At 39.3% G+C, this 17,265-nt stretch overlaps 1 protein-coding gene and 1 long non-coding RNA gene across 5 annotated transcripts; one reads left to right on the top strand and one right to left on the bottom strand.

The window, feature by feature from the left end:
* Positions 1-745: 745 nt before the first annotated feature.
* On the bottom strand, positions 746-17,261 carry LOC110056233 (uncharacterized). The gene is made up of 4 exons (XM_020762694.2): positions 16,931-17,261; positions 14,849-16,158; positions 13,758-13,814; positions 746-2,615 (listed from the first exon to the last, which is right to left on the bottom strand). Exons 1-4 carry the CDS (start codon positions 17,259-17,261, stop codon positions 2,442-2,444), a joined length of 1,872 nt encoding a protein of 623 aa, XP_020618353.2. The 3' UTR covers positions 746-2,441.
* On the top strand, positions 5,038-9,778 carry LOC149096732 (uncharacterized). Of its 4 annotated transcripts, none has more exons than XR_016204348.1 (5): positions 5,038-5,337; positions 5,682-5,728; positions 6,452-6,569; positions 7,640-7,763; positions 8,572-9,778. It is a non-coding gene; the product is annotated as an uncharacterized LOC149096732 (long non-coding RNA). The 4 variants fall into 4 exon arrangements; XR_016204346.1 differs by having other exon boundaries at positions 6,871-7,763; XR_016204345.1 differs by having other exon boundaries at positions 6,452-7,763.
* Positions 17,262-17,265: the final 4 nt, after the last annotated feature.

Genomic DNA, 17,265 nt, shown 5'->3' with positions numbered 1-17,265 from the left:
CCCGAAAGAAGTTTAAGTCACACCGTTTTTCGGGCCCCGAATTATTCCACGTTTCGAGCCCGAGTATTATCCGAGTCTGAATTCGACTGAGCCCTCGTAAAAGTGATCGAGCTCGGTAATAAATCGAGTACACTGGTGGATTGTGCCCGATTTGATGTTGGACACCAGATTCGGGTGCGGTTTTTGATCCGAGCCCGACTTGAATAAATCGAGCTCGGTTCCACAGAAACAAAAATTGATCCCACCCGAAAGATTTTTTGGGGGCTTTACGGGTCCGTTTTCGGACCCGAGAAGTTTTCGGGTCTTTTAAGAAACGCACGCCAGCGCCCTAACCACTCGGCCACGCTGCCTCCAAGCAACCTCCTCCAACCACAAAACGTACCATGCATTGAAGTAACCTTCACTAAGTCAGCTTAGGAAGCCTGGGTGGAGGGTCAGTCGTTTTGAAGGTAGGATGACCCAGCAGGACAAGCCAACTTTTCAGTGACATTTTCCACGCAAACATGTTGGATAAGTTTGACTTACCCACCATTAGTCCTGTCAAAACATATTGAGCATGCGCAATACCAAGAGGGCCAATCTTGGCCAGAAGGAACAAGTATTTATTATGTAATAAACACTTTAGTTAGTAAAAGAGGATTTGAGAGATAGGGTAACCACTCTCCCATGTCATTAAAAAGTATTTCAAGCCAAGGGATTCTCAAGAAACTTCCACGTGTGAATAAAATTGTGACAGACAAGAAAATTATGAAAATGCTGCCCAAAGGCGTTTTATGACAAACATCCTCCTTACAGAATAATGAAAATATCTACAAACTTTGCCAGTCTTGCTGAAATTTAACAATAAATAATGAAACTGACAACTTTACACTGTTGTGCAACTCAATAAATATACAACTATAAATTTAACTAACCTTTGGGGTATAAAAAGTCTTCTGTTTCTATGATCCAATATCACCCCCCGAAAAAACAATGCATTATTAAAAATAACTTATATATAATAACTTAGATCTTATCATAATGAACTTTAAGCTTGTAGCTTTTGTAAGGCACTGAGGAATCCTCTCAAACTTATGTTCTCTTTTACATCTTAGCCACATGGCCATGGCTAGCACTTGCCTCAGTCATTTGTTGTTGTTGTTTTTTTTTAATCATAAACACCCTAAATACCTAGGAAGGGAATTTAACCATGGACATTGCCTCAGTCATCATTTTTTCTGGCTACGGCCCTGATAGGTTTGACAAAACTCAACAACTGTAAACATTTGTTCAACCCACATTTTAATTAAGGTGGCTCTCTATAGTTCAGAACAATTTTGTATTTAAAAATTGAACCAAATCATCAATAGTGGCAAGAATGTTAAAACATAATTTTGTGTTACTAACACCAGGGAAAAAAACCCATGCGTTACCATGACAGGGGTTTCATTAATGTTTTAAGCAGGAAGGCAACTGGTTTTCACAGATGGGCAAAACTACTAAAACGAGACCTCTTTGTAAGAAAAACTTTCTGCTAGGGGGTCAAACCGGCCACGCAAGATTGTTCTCACAGCCAGTCAATTTGCCCGCTGCCCAGCCCTTAATGAAATCCCTGCATGATCAGCTTCAACAGATTACATGTAGATGTATCTGCTTACTCAGCTGGTTAGTATGTTCATTGTTCAATTAAAAAAGTTACCAAAAGTCATCTTCAACCTACTACAATCAGACCTCACCCAAAAAGACACCCATGGGACCAGAAAAAGTACTACTTCAGGTTAAGAAGGGGAGCTTTCATATGAGATGTCCGTTACTGGAAATTCAACCATAGCTGCTTTAAACTGGAAAAATTACATATGTGATAAAATGCTGAAAATTGTAGGAAAACACTGACAATACCAACACAGAATGTTTTCTCAGTTTCATTCCCAGAATGAATTTTAGCCAGATTGCTATCAAGCTATTTACACTTGAGGAAAATATATCTTTCATTTTTATAGCCATTAAAACTCAGATGGTTTTCAAATTTTTTCTTTCATATCTTGTAAGTATTGCTTGAATACTTTGTTACATGGATTTTCATCTTTTAGTTCTCTCTGCTCAGAAGTAATCTACAGCTCGTACATCAGCAAGCAAATATATCTGGGATAAGTTAAATTCCTTTGGGGAGGAGGATAAAGTCCCTAGCTTCGAGAGTTAGACTGAGCACTGTCAGTGCTGTTATCGTATGAATTGCATTATCAAAACTTCTCACCAAAGGACCCTTACCAGACTATTTCCAAGTTTTAAATGACAAAAATTTGCAGCAGTCGTGATAAAAGAGCAAGGAAGGGGAGTAGAGAAGACATTCCTCCACTCTGAACTGCACATTTTAAATTGATTTTAAAACCTTTTGACCAGTCAGTTTCTTTCATATTTGACTCTCTTTGATTGTCTGAAAATAAACTACAATAATTACTAAATTATAGCTTTTCTTCATTTGAGTTAATCCTTTGCAAAAGGTCTTGAATATTGTCACCTATGTGTAACAGCTCTTGTACAACTTGGCTGGAAGGTTTCTGTTTAGAAACAAGATTATCCAAGGATTGAAGACTGCTCTTTATACCATCCATTGCCCTCATGTAGTTGTCTTCAACCTGGAATATACAAATTATTAGCTTCTGTTTGCATTTATGCCCTCAGATTATATGTCCTTTAATTTTCCACTGAAATAACTTCATTTAAGGTGATTCCTCAGAATGGCATTGCGCATCCCTACTGTGCACAATTTTCGCGTCATTAGCACGTGCACATACACAACATAATATACAAAAATTAATGGTGGCTCTTGCCTTGCGAGAGACAAATCATCGTTTTTTTTCTCTCGGAAACAAGTACTGGGACCTGACAATTTTTTTATTTAGTTTGAATTCAGAGATCACCTTCTTTCTATACAGTGAATATGGACCAATTTCTTTTGCAGAGTAAAATGAGAAAATGAGAGCATAGCTAGCACTCGTAAAAGATAATATGTGGCCCCAGAACACTGTGTGCTTGGAACATATTGTATCCCTGTCAACTAAATGAGTGCCCTTATCATGAAACGTACATCAAATTGCTCCTTAACATTTACGCAATACATCCATTGTTGTATTTCTCGCTTAACTTTCTCTCTATTTTTCTGCTCTCTTAATGCGTAAGGTGAATGGTTCAAATATAAAGTTTTCTGAAAGCAGATAATTTCAGGAATTATGGGGTTTATTGAAGGTCCTCTTGCTCCTAAACAAACATGGGGACCTCCCTTTTTTGTTTCAAATTTTAAGTTCTCTTGATATAAGCAGCCAAGGGACCATTCATTTTTTATAAGGTAGGGGGGGCTGGTGGGATTTGGGGGGGGGGCCATGCGAAAAAAAATGGCTTTCGAGGGGGGGCCATCCCAAAAAAATAAGGGAGAAAGGGGGGGTCACGTGAAATATTTTAGGAAAACTTTAAAATGGCATAATGTTTGAATATCAAAAAAATTGCTACAGAATAAACATAGAAGGCAGGATACAAATTTATTACAAACTTTCCTTCTGCTTTAAAAAAACGTTTGGCGACAAAAAGCATTTGTAGCTACTGAAAAGAAGTATTTTAAAACACTGTTATTTTCGAATGCAACTTTCACTGGCACTCATCTTCATCTTCGCTGTCGTCGAGTTCTTCGTCGCCGCTTGTGCTGCTATGGGAGTCTCTTTCACCAATGCTGCAAGAAGCAGCGATGCTTTCCGTCAGAGTGTACTCTTCAGGGAACATGAAGGTGTAAACATAATCTCTGACTTCCTGCTCAAGGTTTGTGGTGAGATAATTCCCTTCCAAGAGCTGTGCGATGTATGGCCCATCTCTTCTAAATAACGACGTGGCAACATCCTCAACTTTAATACACTCTTCCGGGACGGCCGTTCTAGGAGAGTACACAAGGCATTGTGGAAGATCATTTCCTAGCGGGTTTCCAACACAGATTCCATAAACTCGTTGGACGTTGTTTTCAGTCCGCTTCCTCTTTCTTTCATTACACGTTCTGTGGTTTTCTTTTTTCCTTCTCTTTTTGTTGATGTGCTGTTTGAGTATGCCTTTGAATATGCTGTTATAATTGCTCTTCTTATTTTCTAGTGCTTCCATGTCCTGCGTGACCTTCGTCAACTTAGCTTCTATACATTTGATCTGTTTTACATTAAAACTGTGGGTAAATTCTTCGCCCTGCTTTAAAGCAAGCCCATTGGACTGAAAGAGTGTGGAATCGTGTTCCTTTACATCTTTCAATATGACATTCAACTTTTCCACCATTGCTCTGTGCTCTTTGATGGAGAAGTTCAGTTTTCTTCCATCACTGGGCTTCAACTGGTACCCTGGCATGGAAAACTCACTCGCCCTCTCTGAACAGCCATCCGCACTTACAAAGATTGCTTGTTTTGCTTGTAAGATGTCAAACTGCCTGGATCGTTCAGCTGTAAACCTTTTCTTAAACGACTCGTCGCTTTCGCCATTATTGCGCATTTTGGAATTTTGCGCATTTGAAAAGCAGCAAGAGTGAGAAAGTAAAGGTAATTGTAAGACATTCATGCTTGCAGCAGAAGAGTCCTCTCAGAGCTGGCCAACCAACACTGAGAAATGCCAGGACATTGACACAAAATGACAACAGGGCAAGTGCTGACAGCAGTGAAATGGATGAAAGTGACAATGATGAGTATGACAGTGATGCCATTGACTCTGGGGGAGAAGATGACTCAAGTGACGTCATTCTTGCATTTATCAATTCAGATGAGGAAGATGCCAATGAGAGGCCAAATGCCACACGCTCAGGGCGAGCCATGACTAGGAGATCCGAAATTGACTTCTCTTTCTTTTGATTTGTTTTTTAAACAACAGCTCTCTGTAGTATAGGGATTGTAATTATTGTCTTCATAGTGAGCACAATAACGTGAAGTGGGGGGATAATAGAGAAATGTTAAAAAAGTTGAAATCTAAATATTGTTTGTTCATTTTTTTTGGGGGGGGGGGTCATCCCAAAAAATGACTGCTATAAGGGGGGGCCAGGGGGGGCTAGCAGCGAGGCCTGGAACCGAGTTTACATGATCGCCCCAGTTAAGAAATTTGGCCGAGCGAGACTAAGTACTAGTTTGTGAGAAAACAAATATGGCGGACTTCAGCTCGGAAAATATCCAGTAAATTGCGGACGTGAATCTAAGGGAATTTTTCAGTCACCTTGTGTGTGTTGCCGAAATTCGGTAATAGGAGGCATCTTCGATGAAAATACCTCTGCAAACCTACGCGCAGCAACGAACAGCATGCAACCAGGGGCTTACCGTGGCAATGTTCGAGGCAAAAGCAGCTATCAAGGTAAGACCCATTTTATACTTAAGCTTATAACCTCATGGTTAAGTTCAGATGTTTATCACGGCAGAAATGCCACTGGAATGCTACTGAAATACGTTTGGACACGTTCTTTCGGTTGTGTGCAGAGCAAGGCGTTATTTAATTACAATTTAGTAATAACGCGCGAAGACATAAACTGACATTGAATCATGACTCTTTTACTACTGACTTTTTTTTGAACTTATATCGGTAGAAAATACAGAAACACAACAAACGTAAGATTCTCTATTGCCGTTTCTTTCTTAAAGGGGTGTTTCCTGATGGGGATGAGTCTGTTTGTGACTATGTTCTTGCTGACGTTTTTTCAGGTGTTTGACATGTTGGTGGTTCTGTATTGTGGCATACATGTATTGAGGTAAGTCTCTCAAAAAAAGCCAAACTTAGATGCCTTCCATGAGATTCCGACTTGGGTTTGTCTCCAGTTTTGATACACTTTCCACCATTAACAAGCCCATCATGGGCATACCAGCCAGGATTAACACAATATGCATTACTGCTGTCCACATAAACTTCGGACCAGTAGTGTGCCCTAGCTTGACTATGGTATATTAAACCAGTAAGTTTGTATTTCTCTTGTAACACATCAAGCTCCTGGTCGACATGGGGATCCCATTTAAGTGGCAAAGGATCTGCTTTAAAACTTTCAAATATAATAAGGTTTGGTACTTGTTTAACAGTTGTGGTTCGTACAGCGGGTTGACTGCATTTACATGTACCCATGCTGGCTTTACCTTCATTTTTATCTTGACATGTATAGCTGCATATACCAGAAAAACATGAATATCCACCAGGTGTGATACGACGTTTGAAGTATTTTACCAGACTAACAGGACTTATTTGATCTGATGGATCAGTACGGTCTTCAGGATCTATCTCATCCACTATTATTTTAAATGTGCCACTGCATTGTTCCCTTAATGTAAATCTGTGGTCACTAAACTTTGAACACTTTCTTGAAACTAATGTAACAAAACTAAAGAATTTCCGTTCCTCTTGACCCATATAATGATGTAATGAATGAATGATTCCTTCCAAACTACACTGATTTCCAAGTCTATAATAGATGCGACCATTACAGGTTTCATTCTGCAGCCACAACCATAAGGCCATCTTACTGTCATGGTATTTGCCATCACAATTGAACTTCCATACAGATTTCAAGGCTTGCAGTGCTTTGGTCTGCTGTGGGTTTGTAGGTAAGGTTCTCATAAACTCTGAATTTCTGTTAAGAATTTCTGACATGACAACCAAAAAGGCATCCTGATGACAAGAGTTTGTAACAGTGTTTGACCCATTGACGTATGAACTAAACAATAACGAAACTTGAGGCTGTTTAGGGTCAATCAACTGTGTGTTTTTTGTGTCATCTTTAAACAGGGACTTTTTAGCACATGCACTATTCCTTTTGTCGATGCACTTGTCTTGATTGCAAATAACAAGTGGCCTTCTGCACTTGGAACAATGCAGAATGCGCTTGTTCTGTTTTTCTGGTTTCAGTGATTTGTGCCTCTTTTCTTTGGTAACCTGAATGTCAATATTTTCAGGACTGAAAGTTGAAAGGTGAGGGATGGATGATAAGCTACTGTAAGACTGTACTTCAACAACCATTTTTATTTTCTCAGAATTTTCTTTGGCTTTTCTTTCAATTTCTTTCAGCTTTGGGTGAAGAGATGTTGGTGGTGCAGTTAAGTTCCAAAAATGTTTATGCACTGCATCCAGTAGTTCACCAATAAAACTATCATTTCTCATAACAGTATACACTCTTGTTGTCTGCGGTGTCCACATGACAAAACGGCACCAGTCTGCATTTGTTGCTTTCATATTCAACTGCATTTGCATATAATAGCATGCTGGTAATTGCTTGTAATGTGAGGGATAACCTCCTTTGAATGGACACTTATACTCAACAATACCTCTGCCACTGATACCATGTAATCCAGTACCATGTATTACAACAATGTCATCTGGGGAACATCCAAACATGTCTGTGTCCTTGTAGTTGATTGTCCATAAACCAGTTTCAAAAATGGTAAAATCATAGCATGAGCCAGCCAAGAATTTAAGGTAGGAAACCCTAGCACAGTCCTCGCAAACAGTTCCCCACTCCATTGCTAATTTATTAATAATACTTGTACTGTCATTGCTACCTTCAATTTGTCCTTGAACAGCACTTCGCCAATAACTTTGAGCCTGTGAAAGACCAAAATGTCCCGTAATAACTCCTGCCTTGCTTGCATTAAGGATGTTCTTTCTTGCTTCTTTCCAGGCTTCTGAACGCTGTTTTAGGTATGGCCGTACATCAGCAATCCCAGGTGGTGGATCATCCTTAAGTGGCTTATAGTTTGGATTGCTTTCAAGGTCTTCACTTTGAAGTAATCCAACCATTGCAGGTAAATTAAGCCATTTGGTCTTGCGTTTATTATAACTGTACCTGGTCTTAATATTATTTACACACTGTGCTGCTAAATGGCCTTTTAGTCCACATTTGAAACATACTTGCTTTGCTAACCAGTCCGGTTCAGGTGCATTTTTGCAATTCTTGGCCCAGTGTCCTAACATGTTACATCTCTTACATACATCTGTAGGGCTTGGCTCTTTCATGGACTCACTCTTAGCTGACTTCTGTGTCAGTTTAACTCTAATTGCAGCAGTGTGACCAGATAATGGGGATAAATTACCTTTCATCAAATGATATACACATCTCCCCTTAACAAACTTTCTTAAATACACTTCCATTGCTTCTTCACTACCATCATGTCCTCCACATATTAGGTTACACAAACTGGACCACCAACAAAATAAATTTGTGTCTTGAAGTAGTTGTGTCCATGCAGTATTGTAGGAGTCCTTATTAAAGCTGCGAGGGTTGAAATATTCAGATTTCAGTTTGTGGTCAAGAAGTATGTTAAATTTCATCACACAATGCCGATTCCCTGGATCTGACAGTGAGTCCAGTACTAAATGAGTCGAGTTAATAAGAGTTGTTGGTAAAGATTGCCCTATTATAGAAACAACTTCCAGGTACTGACACTCTAGTTTTTTCCATTGGTCCTCACTGTAGTCAGGCAAAGCTGAGCCTTTTGCTCCCATTAAGATGTCTTCACAGTTAATCTGATTTTGCTGTAGCATTTGTTGAATAATATGTATTGTCTTAACTCTTTCTTCTGTCTTACCCCTTTTATTTTGACTTTTTGATAGGTTAAGGGGCTGTGGAGAAAATGCAGGACCTTCATAAGAACTTGATGAACCTTCTAGAAGACCAAGCTCTTGAGTAATACTAAAGTCAATGTCAAGTGTTCAACGAATTTCCATATACCGCTGAACAGTTGGTGACACTTCCCGACCTCTTACAAGTGAAAAATAATTTTCCACATCATCTTGACAAAGACTCTTTGGGACAATGTTGATATGGGGATAATTTATCTTTATCGAGCCAATTAACCCAATTGTACCCCGAATCAAGACAAGGAGGTCATGATATGTCTTCAGTGGAATGAACTGCTTCCTCAAAGCCTTCTTGTCTTCCTTACTGATGCATGATTTCACCTTCTCTTCAATTTCATCATGCCATCCTTTGAAGAAAACTAGTACAGACAGAAGCTCTTTCATGTAATTTGACTGAAGGGAAACAGAGTTCATGATTCTGAACAGCTTGTCGCACATTCTTATGTATTTGCATGTAAAGGAAGTTTCATCTTTACTGTAGGGGAAGCAAGGTTCTTCCATAGCTTGTGCAGTTGATTCTGAAAGTACTTCTCGTGCAAACTTCACTTTCATTTTACTTTTTGAATCAATGAAAATATGTTTGCTTTTAAGAGGACTGTCATCCTGCCTAGCAACTGCAGCAACATGATCCCATTTTAAGCTTCGTCCCTTGTGTGTTAAATTGTAATTAGGATTGTGCATAAAATTCCTCAGCTTTTTGATCATATGTGGATAATCTGATATCCAATAGATGTCACCTCCTGTTACTTCATTTTGGCCAACCCATGGAGCCTTTTTTGATGACTTCTTAAAAATTTTGAATTCCATGGACCTCCATCACAAACCCCATATACCACCTTGATTTTACCATCTGAAACCTTATCTAGTGCTTTAATGAGAGGCCAGACCATGTGCTTCTTCAACTTTTCAGCCGTGACACTGTAAACAGGGAAAGAGGCTACTGGCCAGGTAAAATCACCCTGAAGACTGGTCAAGAAAAACTGACAAATTGGGCGTGCAACTTTAGGTTTAGAAATTGTAGTTGAGTCTGAGTCAGAGTCATAAGTATTTTCAGAATCATCTTCACTAGTGTCCTCATTTTCCTCTTCCTCTGGAAAATTTAAATCATGAGGCAAATTACTTTCATCAAATTCATCATCAGTCTCCAGTTCAGATGGAAGATTAAAATCTTCAAAGCCAATTAGTTGTCCAGTCCTCCTACATAACTTAACTCCACTGCATATGTCAATTTCATCCCAATGCAAGCCAAACAGGTTGCAGATACCACGCTGTTTAATTTCATTCCAGCATTTTTGTAATTGAGTAAGATCAACAGGATCAGATGAAGTATCCATATTCCTGTACTCCTGTACTAAACGCCATGATGGTAAAGGTAGCCATTTTCTAACAGCTTCATAACCCTTTTGTTTACATTTGACTGAGAGACTTACAGCAAGTTTTATAGTAAGTGGGTCCCATCGCATATTTTGTGGTTTTGATTGAGGTTTGTGCCCCTCACTTGATGACTCGTCACTGTAAGAGGTCTGGTTTAGTTTCAGTTGAGACAAGGCATCAAGCATAAAAGAATACAGAATGGACCCTTCTTTCAGCAGCTTGTTTGTAACAGCAAAATTCATCATCTCGGACAGTTCATCAAAAGTTGGGTGGAAATTAGGAACACATAATTTCTGTTTTTGTTTCTTAAGCATCATCCTGAGACGTTTGTTTTGAAAGCTCAGTTTTCTGACTTCATTGCTCAAATTACGTGCTCGATCAAGTAGCTGTGATGGGGAGAGTGTAGAGAGTTTAACTTTACTATCTGATTTGGTTGCCCTTTCTTCAGTTCCTGGAACTAATTCTTTATGTTTCTTCAAAGAGTTTTCAAGCATTTTCTGACATACTTCACAGCGGCCAGACCTACTGCGCTCTTTCACCAAGAATTGGCATTCAAGGCAAGTACTAAGACTTCCTGCATCCCACTTTACTCTCGCCTTCCTTACTGTCTCATTTATATAGACTGTTGAGTTAGCTTTCCTCATAGGAACTACCCATTCAGAGTCAACAATTAATTGTGGTGGGTCTGGTGATCCAATTTTCTGTTTTGCCCATTTTATGATGTTGGAATCATACACTCCACAACAGATTTTTTCATGTTCAATTCTCTTTAAAGTAGTGTAAAGTTGAGAAGATATGTTTGCAACAGTTTGCTCTTGTACTTTGCCAAGCGAGCCCCAAATGTTAACTTTGGAATGTAGTATGTATGCCTGGTAATGAAGCTCACTATCCTTAAGGAATAGGTGCAGCAATCTTTCATTTAGATTTTGTCTGTTACCCCTCTGGGGTGAGAACTGAAACTTGAAAGAGGTAGATTGTTCAACAGCAATACTCCAACCAGTCATTTCACATAAAAACTTAGTGGCCATGGCTTGGTATATTTCCTTCATTAACGGGTTTGCAGAAAACTGACATTTGAATTCTGAAGGAGCTTGAATTGTTCTTGATAGAACAATTGAACTGGAACAGTTTTTGCAGGCAAAGCAATCAAGCAATGGTGGAGTTTGCAAAGGGGATGACTGATTGTCAAATATACATATCCAGGAAGATACACTGTCACATGGAATCTGGCACTCTTTATCAAAGATTTTTATAACATGTTTTTGGCAAGGGTGTTGGTTGTATAGTGTCTTTGACTGATGACATAAAGTGCAAAGTGATGTGCTCAGTTTTGTTGCATGTACTTGACCTTTTGGAAACTCTTCAGTGCTTAAGTCATGGTTCTTCCTGTCTACTTCAAAGTGATCATTACACACATAGAGCAACCATGGTTCATTTGCCAATCCAGAGTCAACTTCATACCTTCCTTGTAAATTAGTTACTGAATGCATGCCAGCCCCATTTTGACACCCAGCAATACAACACTGTTTCCCTCCACCATACTGGTGCAATTTGATGTTAAAATCTGTTTCCTGATCAGTAGTACAATCCCCCTCACCCAAAGGTGTGTGGGTGGAAGTGGAGTTTTCCTTCAGAATGTACAGTTTAGATTCCAAAGTTTCTGCCCGTGTGAGCAAGAACTTTCGGAATGACCTTACTGCATGATTGCACAGTTCACCGACTGTCACTGAACTTAACCTCTCGACAAACTTTTCACATTTATGAATAAGGGCCTGGATGTCTTTGCCTTGAAGTGAGCTCGATGTTGTACAAGCAAGGGACAAAAAATCATATTCAAACCCCTCAATCTCTTTAGATAGCCCCAGCAAACGTTCATACTCCTCATGTGTCCGGCAATTAGAATTTAAACAGTTGCATGTACATGCAGGGAACAGCTCTGAAGTGTGATGGTTCATTGCAGTCTCTATTGAAACTAACTTGGAACTGTAAAGTATGGAAAGGAGGTTTCCAAACCCTGGGTGTAGATAATTTGCCAAGTCCTTCAGTTCTTTTGTGAAAACATGCAAACCTGGCAGCTCTATTTGTAAGGTTAAGTATTCTTCAGTTGTTTGTTTATCTTTAGAAGCTAGGGTTTCCAGTTGCAAAATTTTATCATCTAAAAATGTTCTCAAGGATTGAAGCTCTTTTCCTTGTGTCCGAAGTGTAAAGCATTTGTAGAAACTCAGAAAACTGACCAACATAATTGGAAGAACAGCTGCCATGAAGCATTCAAACAGGGGGATAATTCCGTAAAATAAACGTGGTGTTTCACACATAATTACGCATTCAAGAGCAACGAAACAAAAGACTTGACACAAATAATTTAATGTAAGTTCCAACCTACATGTAAGCGCGGACTCTTGTCGGTGGCAGTCGTAGAAATGTTTGACGCTTCTATACTTTAGAAATCGCAATCGAAACCTTCTCTTTTGTTGACGTGAACATGGCGTGTGATAAACCCTACAGTTTCCAGTGAATAATTTCTTCCTGAGACGACGAAAAGTCCAATCGTCCGTGGAATTACCAAACATGATCTTGGTTGTCAACAAACTGCGAGTCTGAAGTCGGACACTTCTCACCCGCATTTTCAATATTGACTCTACCAACCTTATACAGAACTGACCTTTGACTGCATTCCAGTTGATAGTTTCGGAAACTAAAACCACAGGTTTATAAAACGTCTGATTGAATTTCATTTCCCAGGTCAAGTGGGTGCTGACACCGGGAGCGCTATTCGATATTCGATTCACACCAGTAAAGTTCTTCCCTACAAATTCATCAGGGCGAACCACAGGAATGGAACGTTTAAATTCCGTACTACCGCAAAAAAATGCTAAAAGCAGGAAAACAACCAACAGGTAATTCATTTTACACAAACACCTGTTCGCGGGTCTCTACGCATTCGAGCGTCCATTCGAGCACGAGACTTGATGCTACCTATAGCGCATGCTCACTCTAGTTTTCGAATGATTGACAGATTTCTTTACTGGGGCGATCATAGAAACAGGAAAAGCGGCAAGATCAAAGGTAGCTGCCAGCCCCCCCTGGGGGGGGGGCCATGTGAAAAAATTGGTAAGCTGAGGGGGGGTCATGCGATTTTTAAATGGTGCTTCCGAAATCCCACCAGCCCCCCCTCCCTCATAAAAAATGAACGGTCCCCAACATGCAAAATTTGACAGAAAATCTATTGTGAGATCTATTTTGATGGAATTACCTTAAATTCAACAAACAGTGCCTCAAGCAATTACAAATTGATAGCCTTAATTCAAATGGCCAAGCAATAGGGTTTCAATTGAAAAGTTAGAATCACAATCAAATAGACAGAAGCAAGATTTCACCCTGGGAAAGGAAACAGTAAACAAATGGTTTGTACTGTGCTTGAAAGATTCATGACATATTTGCATTTGATTGACTGGCTGAACTTTTTATTACCTTTTCAGGGATGTAGGGAGTGGTGCATTTGTTAGATCAGGTAATTGGTAATGGTAATGCTTTATTTATAGTGCCAAATCCGCTTAACTAAAAAGCTACTTTACAGGAAGCCCACTCTCAAAATAACATAAATGTACAGCTTAATTAATAAACAATAAACAAGTTGTCAGTAACTCTTTGTTTGAATTGTAGGATTGTGATGAAGAAAACCCAACTGTCCTGTCTCTTGCAGCAAATGTGGTAGGGGGAGGGGGGTCACTTTATAAATGTATTGGAGAAAAATAGGTCAACATCATAAGTTTTCATTTTCCTACCTTACAGGATTGGTCTTTTATCACCTCTGGATCTCTGCGAAATCGTTTGGGCTCAGGCTTAAAACATGAAATGAAGTTTGCTATCAAATAATGTAGTGGGAATCTCATACAATAATGCCACAAAATAGCAAATGAAAAATAAAACAATATCATGCATTATATTGTTTGTACATTTTTACATTAGACAAGTATGGACTGAGTAACCTGAAATGTCAGTCAAGTCCTGTCCTCAGGCAGACAGCATTCTCACCCAGGGGTAGTGCTGAGGGGAAGATGACTGACATTTCAGGCTATGGACTGAGAAGCAGTTAGAGAAAAAAATCATAATTCAAATGCATAGCACATTCAATCAGTGACTCAGTCTACAAAAACTATGGAAGTGATCAGAAAAAGGACAACTATCAGATAGCAAAATAGATTCTGCCTGCTGTTTTTGAGTACTGCAAGAAGAATTTGTATACTGGGACTTTTCCTTGACATTTTAGCAAGACAATTATCCAGTGTTTTCATTGCTAAGACATACCACCATTGTACACAGATAAATGTACAGAAAGGGAATCCATTTATAACAAGTATTATACAGGGTTTTCAAATTAAGCCAATGTCCAACGCAAGTCACCAGTTACTTCAAGCATTTGTGCCCGGTACTTTTTGTCACAAATTTTATCAATATGCAGGTTTGTTTCACCATCGTAATCAAGATTTGATATTCTGTTGAAATAAATGAACAGGTTAAAAATATCAGACTATGCCATCTTTTATACAGTTGCCTCCAGGACCTACAAAATCACTTGTGTGTGCTAGAAATACACCAAAATGCACCTGAATGCACATAGATTTTCAAAATTTTTCAGGATCAGCAACCCACCCTCAGCACCAAGCAGGAGAAGGTAACCAACTCTAGCACTCTTCCACACCTGGCCACCTTGATCACAAGCAAGTAGTGCTCTGCCTACTTCACAATTTCCTCTTTTATTTCAATTTGAAAACCCTGATTATAAACTAATCAAACCACACAACTTCTTTCCTGAAGTTGTCATCTCATGACTTTGGGTTCAGTTTACTGTAAATCAAAAATTACAGGCAAATACCTGCTTACGACCAGATCTGTCACGTCCAGCATTATGGAGCACTTCACTGGTCTGCTGTTGTTGAAAGTCGCTGCATTGTACAACATCACCATTCTCTTGGGGCTTAGTCTCTGTGTTTCTTGACTGTTTTGTAATCACAAGTGCATCTCCTGAGTTTACAGCTCTGATAATATCTTGAATGTTCCACTGCTGAGGAATACAGAACACCTGATGCAAGTTCTGAGAAACATAACTTGAATGAGGAATGTGTTCAGTAGGTTTGATGAGATGGGTAATGGTGCTTACATCTCTAAGGGGTGCCTGAATAGTGTTTGATTCTACCACCGGAACGACTGTACGATTTGTGTCAATATTTACAGCTGAAATACTTGATACATTTGTCACAGAGTTCAATAGTGGAGGTGCTGGGCTGTTCAATGCAATCTTGTCATTAAGAATTGCACTGTTTGTTATTCTTGTAGGTTGCAGAGGTGGTATATCCTCCATTGCCTTGTATAACACAATAGGAGGTGTGGCTCGCAAATTGTGATTGGAATAATCCATTGGTAGAAGGGCCTCATGTGACATGTCTTTCAACATGCCAGACAGACAGTTGAGCCCAGCAGCTTGTGACCTGTACCACACTCCACTTGTTGCAAAATCTCGATTTGGTATCTGAAAAAATGCAGAACAAGCAGGATTTCTTCTTTTAAGGAATAATTTCAATGCTGCAACAGGGCACTGCAGACTTCCTGGTACACTAAACATCTTTTTCCCTGTACATTTATACTTTTTATTCCTCAGCTGACTTGGTGTTGACTCGCCAAGTTTACATGAGGCATACTCCAGGCCTGTTTTCTCATCAATGCAAAACTCAAACATGTCAGGTTTTAAATCACGCAAGTCATCTCTAGAAGTAACGCCAAAATTGATTCCCACACTCAAAAACACCAATCTCTGCAAAGATTTTGGAGTCTTGATTCCCACCACTCCAGTGGCCCACAGTTTACGTACTTCATCAACATTTAAGGGCAAAGCACTGGTATTGAAATCTGAAGAATCCAAGTATTCTTTCTGTGCAGCCTCCAAGTCATGCAATGTAGCATTAGCCTTGCTGAATTCAGGAGAGTGGGTAAGGCTGTAGCACTTGCAGTAAGGTGCACTCTTTAGGTGATGATCAATAGCTGAGCGTATGATTCTAAGGGAGCTGGCCCTCTTTGTACCACCATGTTTTAAGTGTGATTCCTTATAAAACTCAGACAACCAATTGCTTATCTCCCTAGGCGCCCACTGCTCAAATTCCTCTGCCATATTTTTGCACTTTAACCACTCTAAGATGAAAGAAAAAAAAGAGGGATAAGCCATAGATTTTTCTGTTAAAAGCTTTTTACCAACACATTTGCTATACACCTGATTAAGCTAACCCAGGATTAGTGAGAATTTTGATAATTTTCAGTTTTGTGACTTTGCGATGAGGTTTTCTATTTATATTGTTTGGTCTTTTGCTGTGAGTTTGAATAATCTCAAACTACTGCAAAACATAAGCAATTAAAAACATTGTCATACAAGAAAATTTTATACTTCAGATAACTTTCAATCCTGGGTAAGCGTTTAGCGACTTCCGAACAACCCAGCCCAGTAGTTCTGTCTAAACACTTTCCTACAGCACAGTACAAGTCAAGGTCTTTTACAGTTTACAGAAGCCAGAGTGATTTTACAAAACCAGGCCACCTATTAACATATCCCTCAATGCGTCTCAGAACAAAGCATATAGAAACAAAAGGAACATTTAAATTCAGTGAGATGTAAATGAGTGGCCCGGTGTTCTACAATCTAGCCCAGAAGATGGTCATTGGGTTTATTATTATTTGACTTTTCTTCTGATGAAAAATGATGGTGAATAAAATAAGCTGTGTGCAACATTCACTTTTTGATACTCTAATTTCTAGTACGCCAAGTGCATACTGTAAGTATTTCATTAATCAAACATAAGCTTTAAATCTTAGACTTTAGTTCATTGACGATCAGTGATTTGATCTTTCTTTCGCCGTTTTTTTGTTTTTTGTTTTGTTTTGAAATAACCACAAACGCTAATTACGATACCTTTGAAAACCCTGACGTGACCAGCATAGTGTTTTGATGTGAGTGTGGAGATGTTTTTCCGACTCTGGTATTCTCTGTGATTAGTCTCGTCCACCTGGGGCTCTCCATCTCCAAGCGATTCATCTTCATCCGCTGGAAATTCATGACAGTTCTCTTTCTTGATTTCGATATTTGTGTCGCAGTTCAAGCGCTCTACAATGACGTTATTACTGTGATCGATGACGACGTTAGCAGGGCTCCCGCTCTTTACCACCTCACTGTTTTCTCCGCTCGTTCTTTCGCGATGCTCCACGCAATTGTCTTCTGTGGTAGAAGGAACTACATTCTCCATCGTG

Source organism: Orbicella faveolata, unplaced genomic scaffold (assembly GCF_042242905.1).
Source record: "Orbicella faveolata isolate gen_17 unplaced genomic scaffold, um_ofav_v1 contig_47, whole genome shotgun sequence".
Classification (NCBI taxonomy): Eukaryota; Metazoa; Cnidaria; class Anthozoa; order Scleractinia; family Merulinidae; genus Orbicella; species Orbicella faveolata.
The sequence above is the reverse complement of the archived record's forward strand: the minus strand, read 5'-3'. Positions and strand labels throughout refer to the sequence as shown.

Excerpts from the sequence above, each read along its gene's own strand:
- LOC110056233 (XM_020762694.2), bottom strand. The coding sequence starts at position 17,261 with ATGGAGAATGTAGTTCCTTCTACCACAGAAGACAATTGCGTGGAGCAT. Across the intron at positions 13,815-14,848 it reads ACAGATCTGGTCGTAAGCAG|CCTGAGCCCAAACGATTTCG; the intron begins GTATTTGCCTGT and ends TCATGTTTTAAG. Across the intron at positions 2,616-13,757 it reads TAAAAGACCAATCCTGTAAG|GTTGAAGACAACTACATGAG; the intron begins GTAGGAAAATGA and ends TGTATATTCCAG.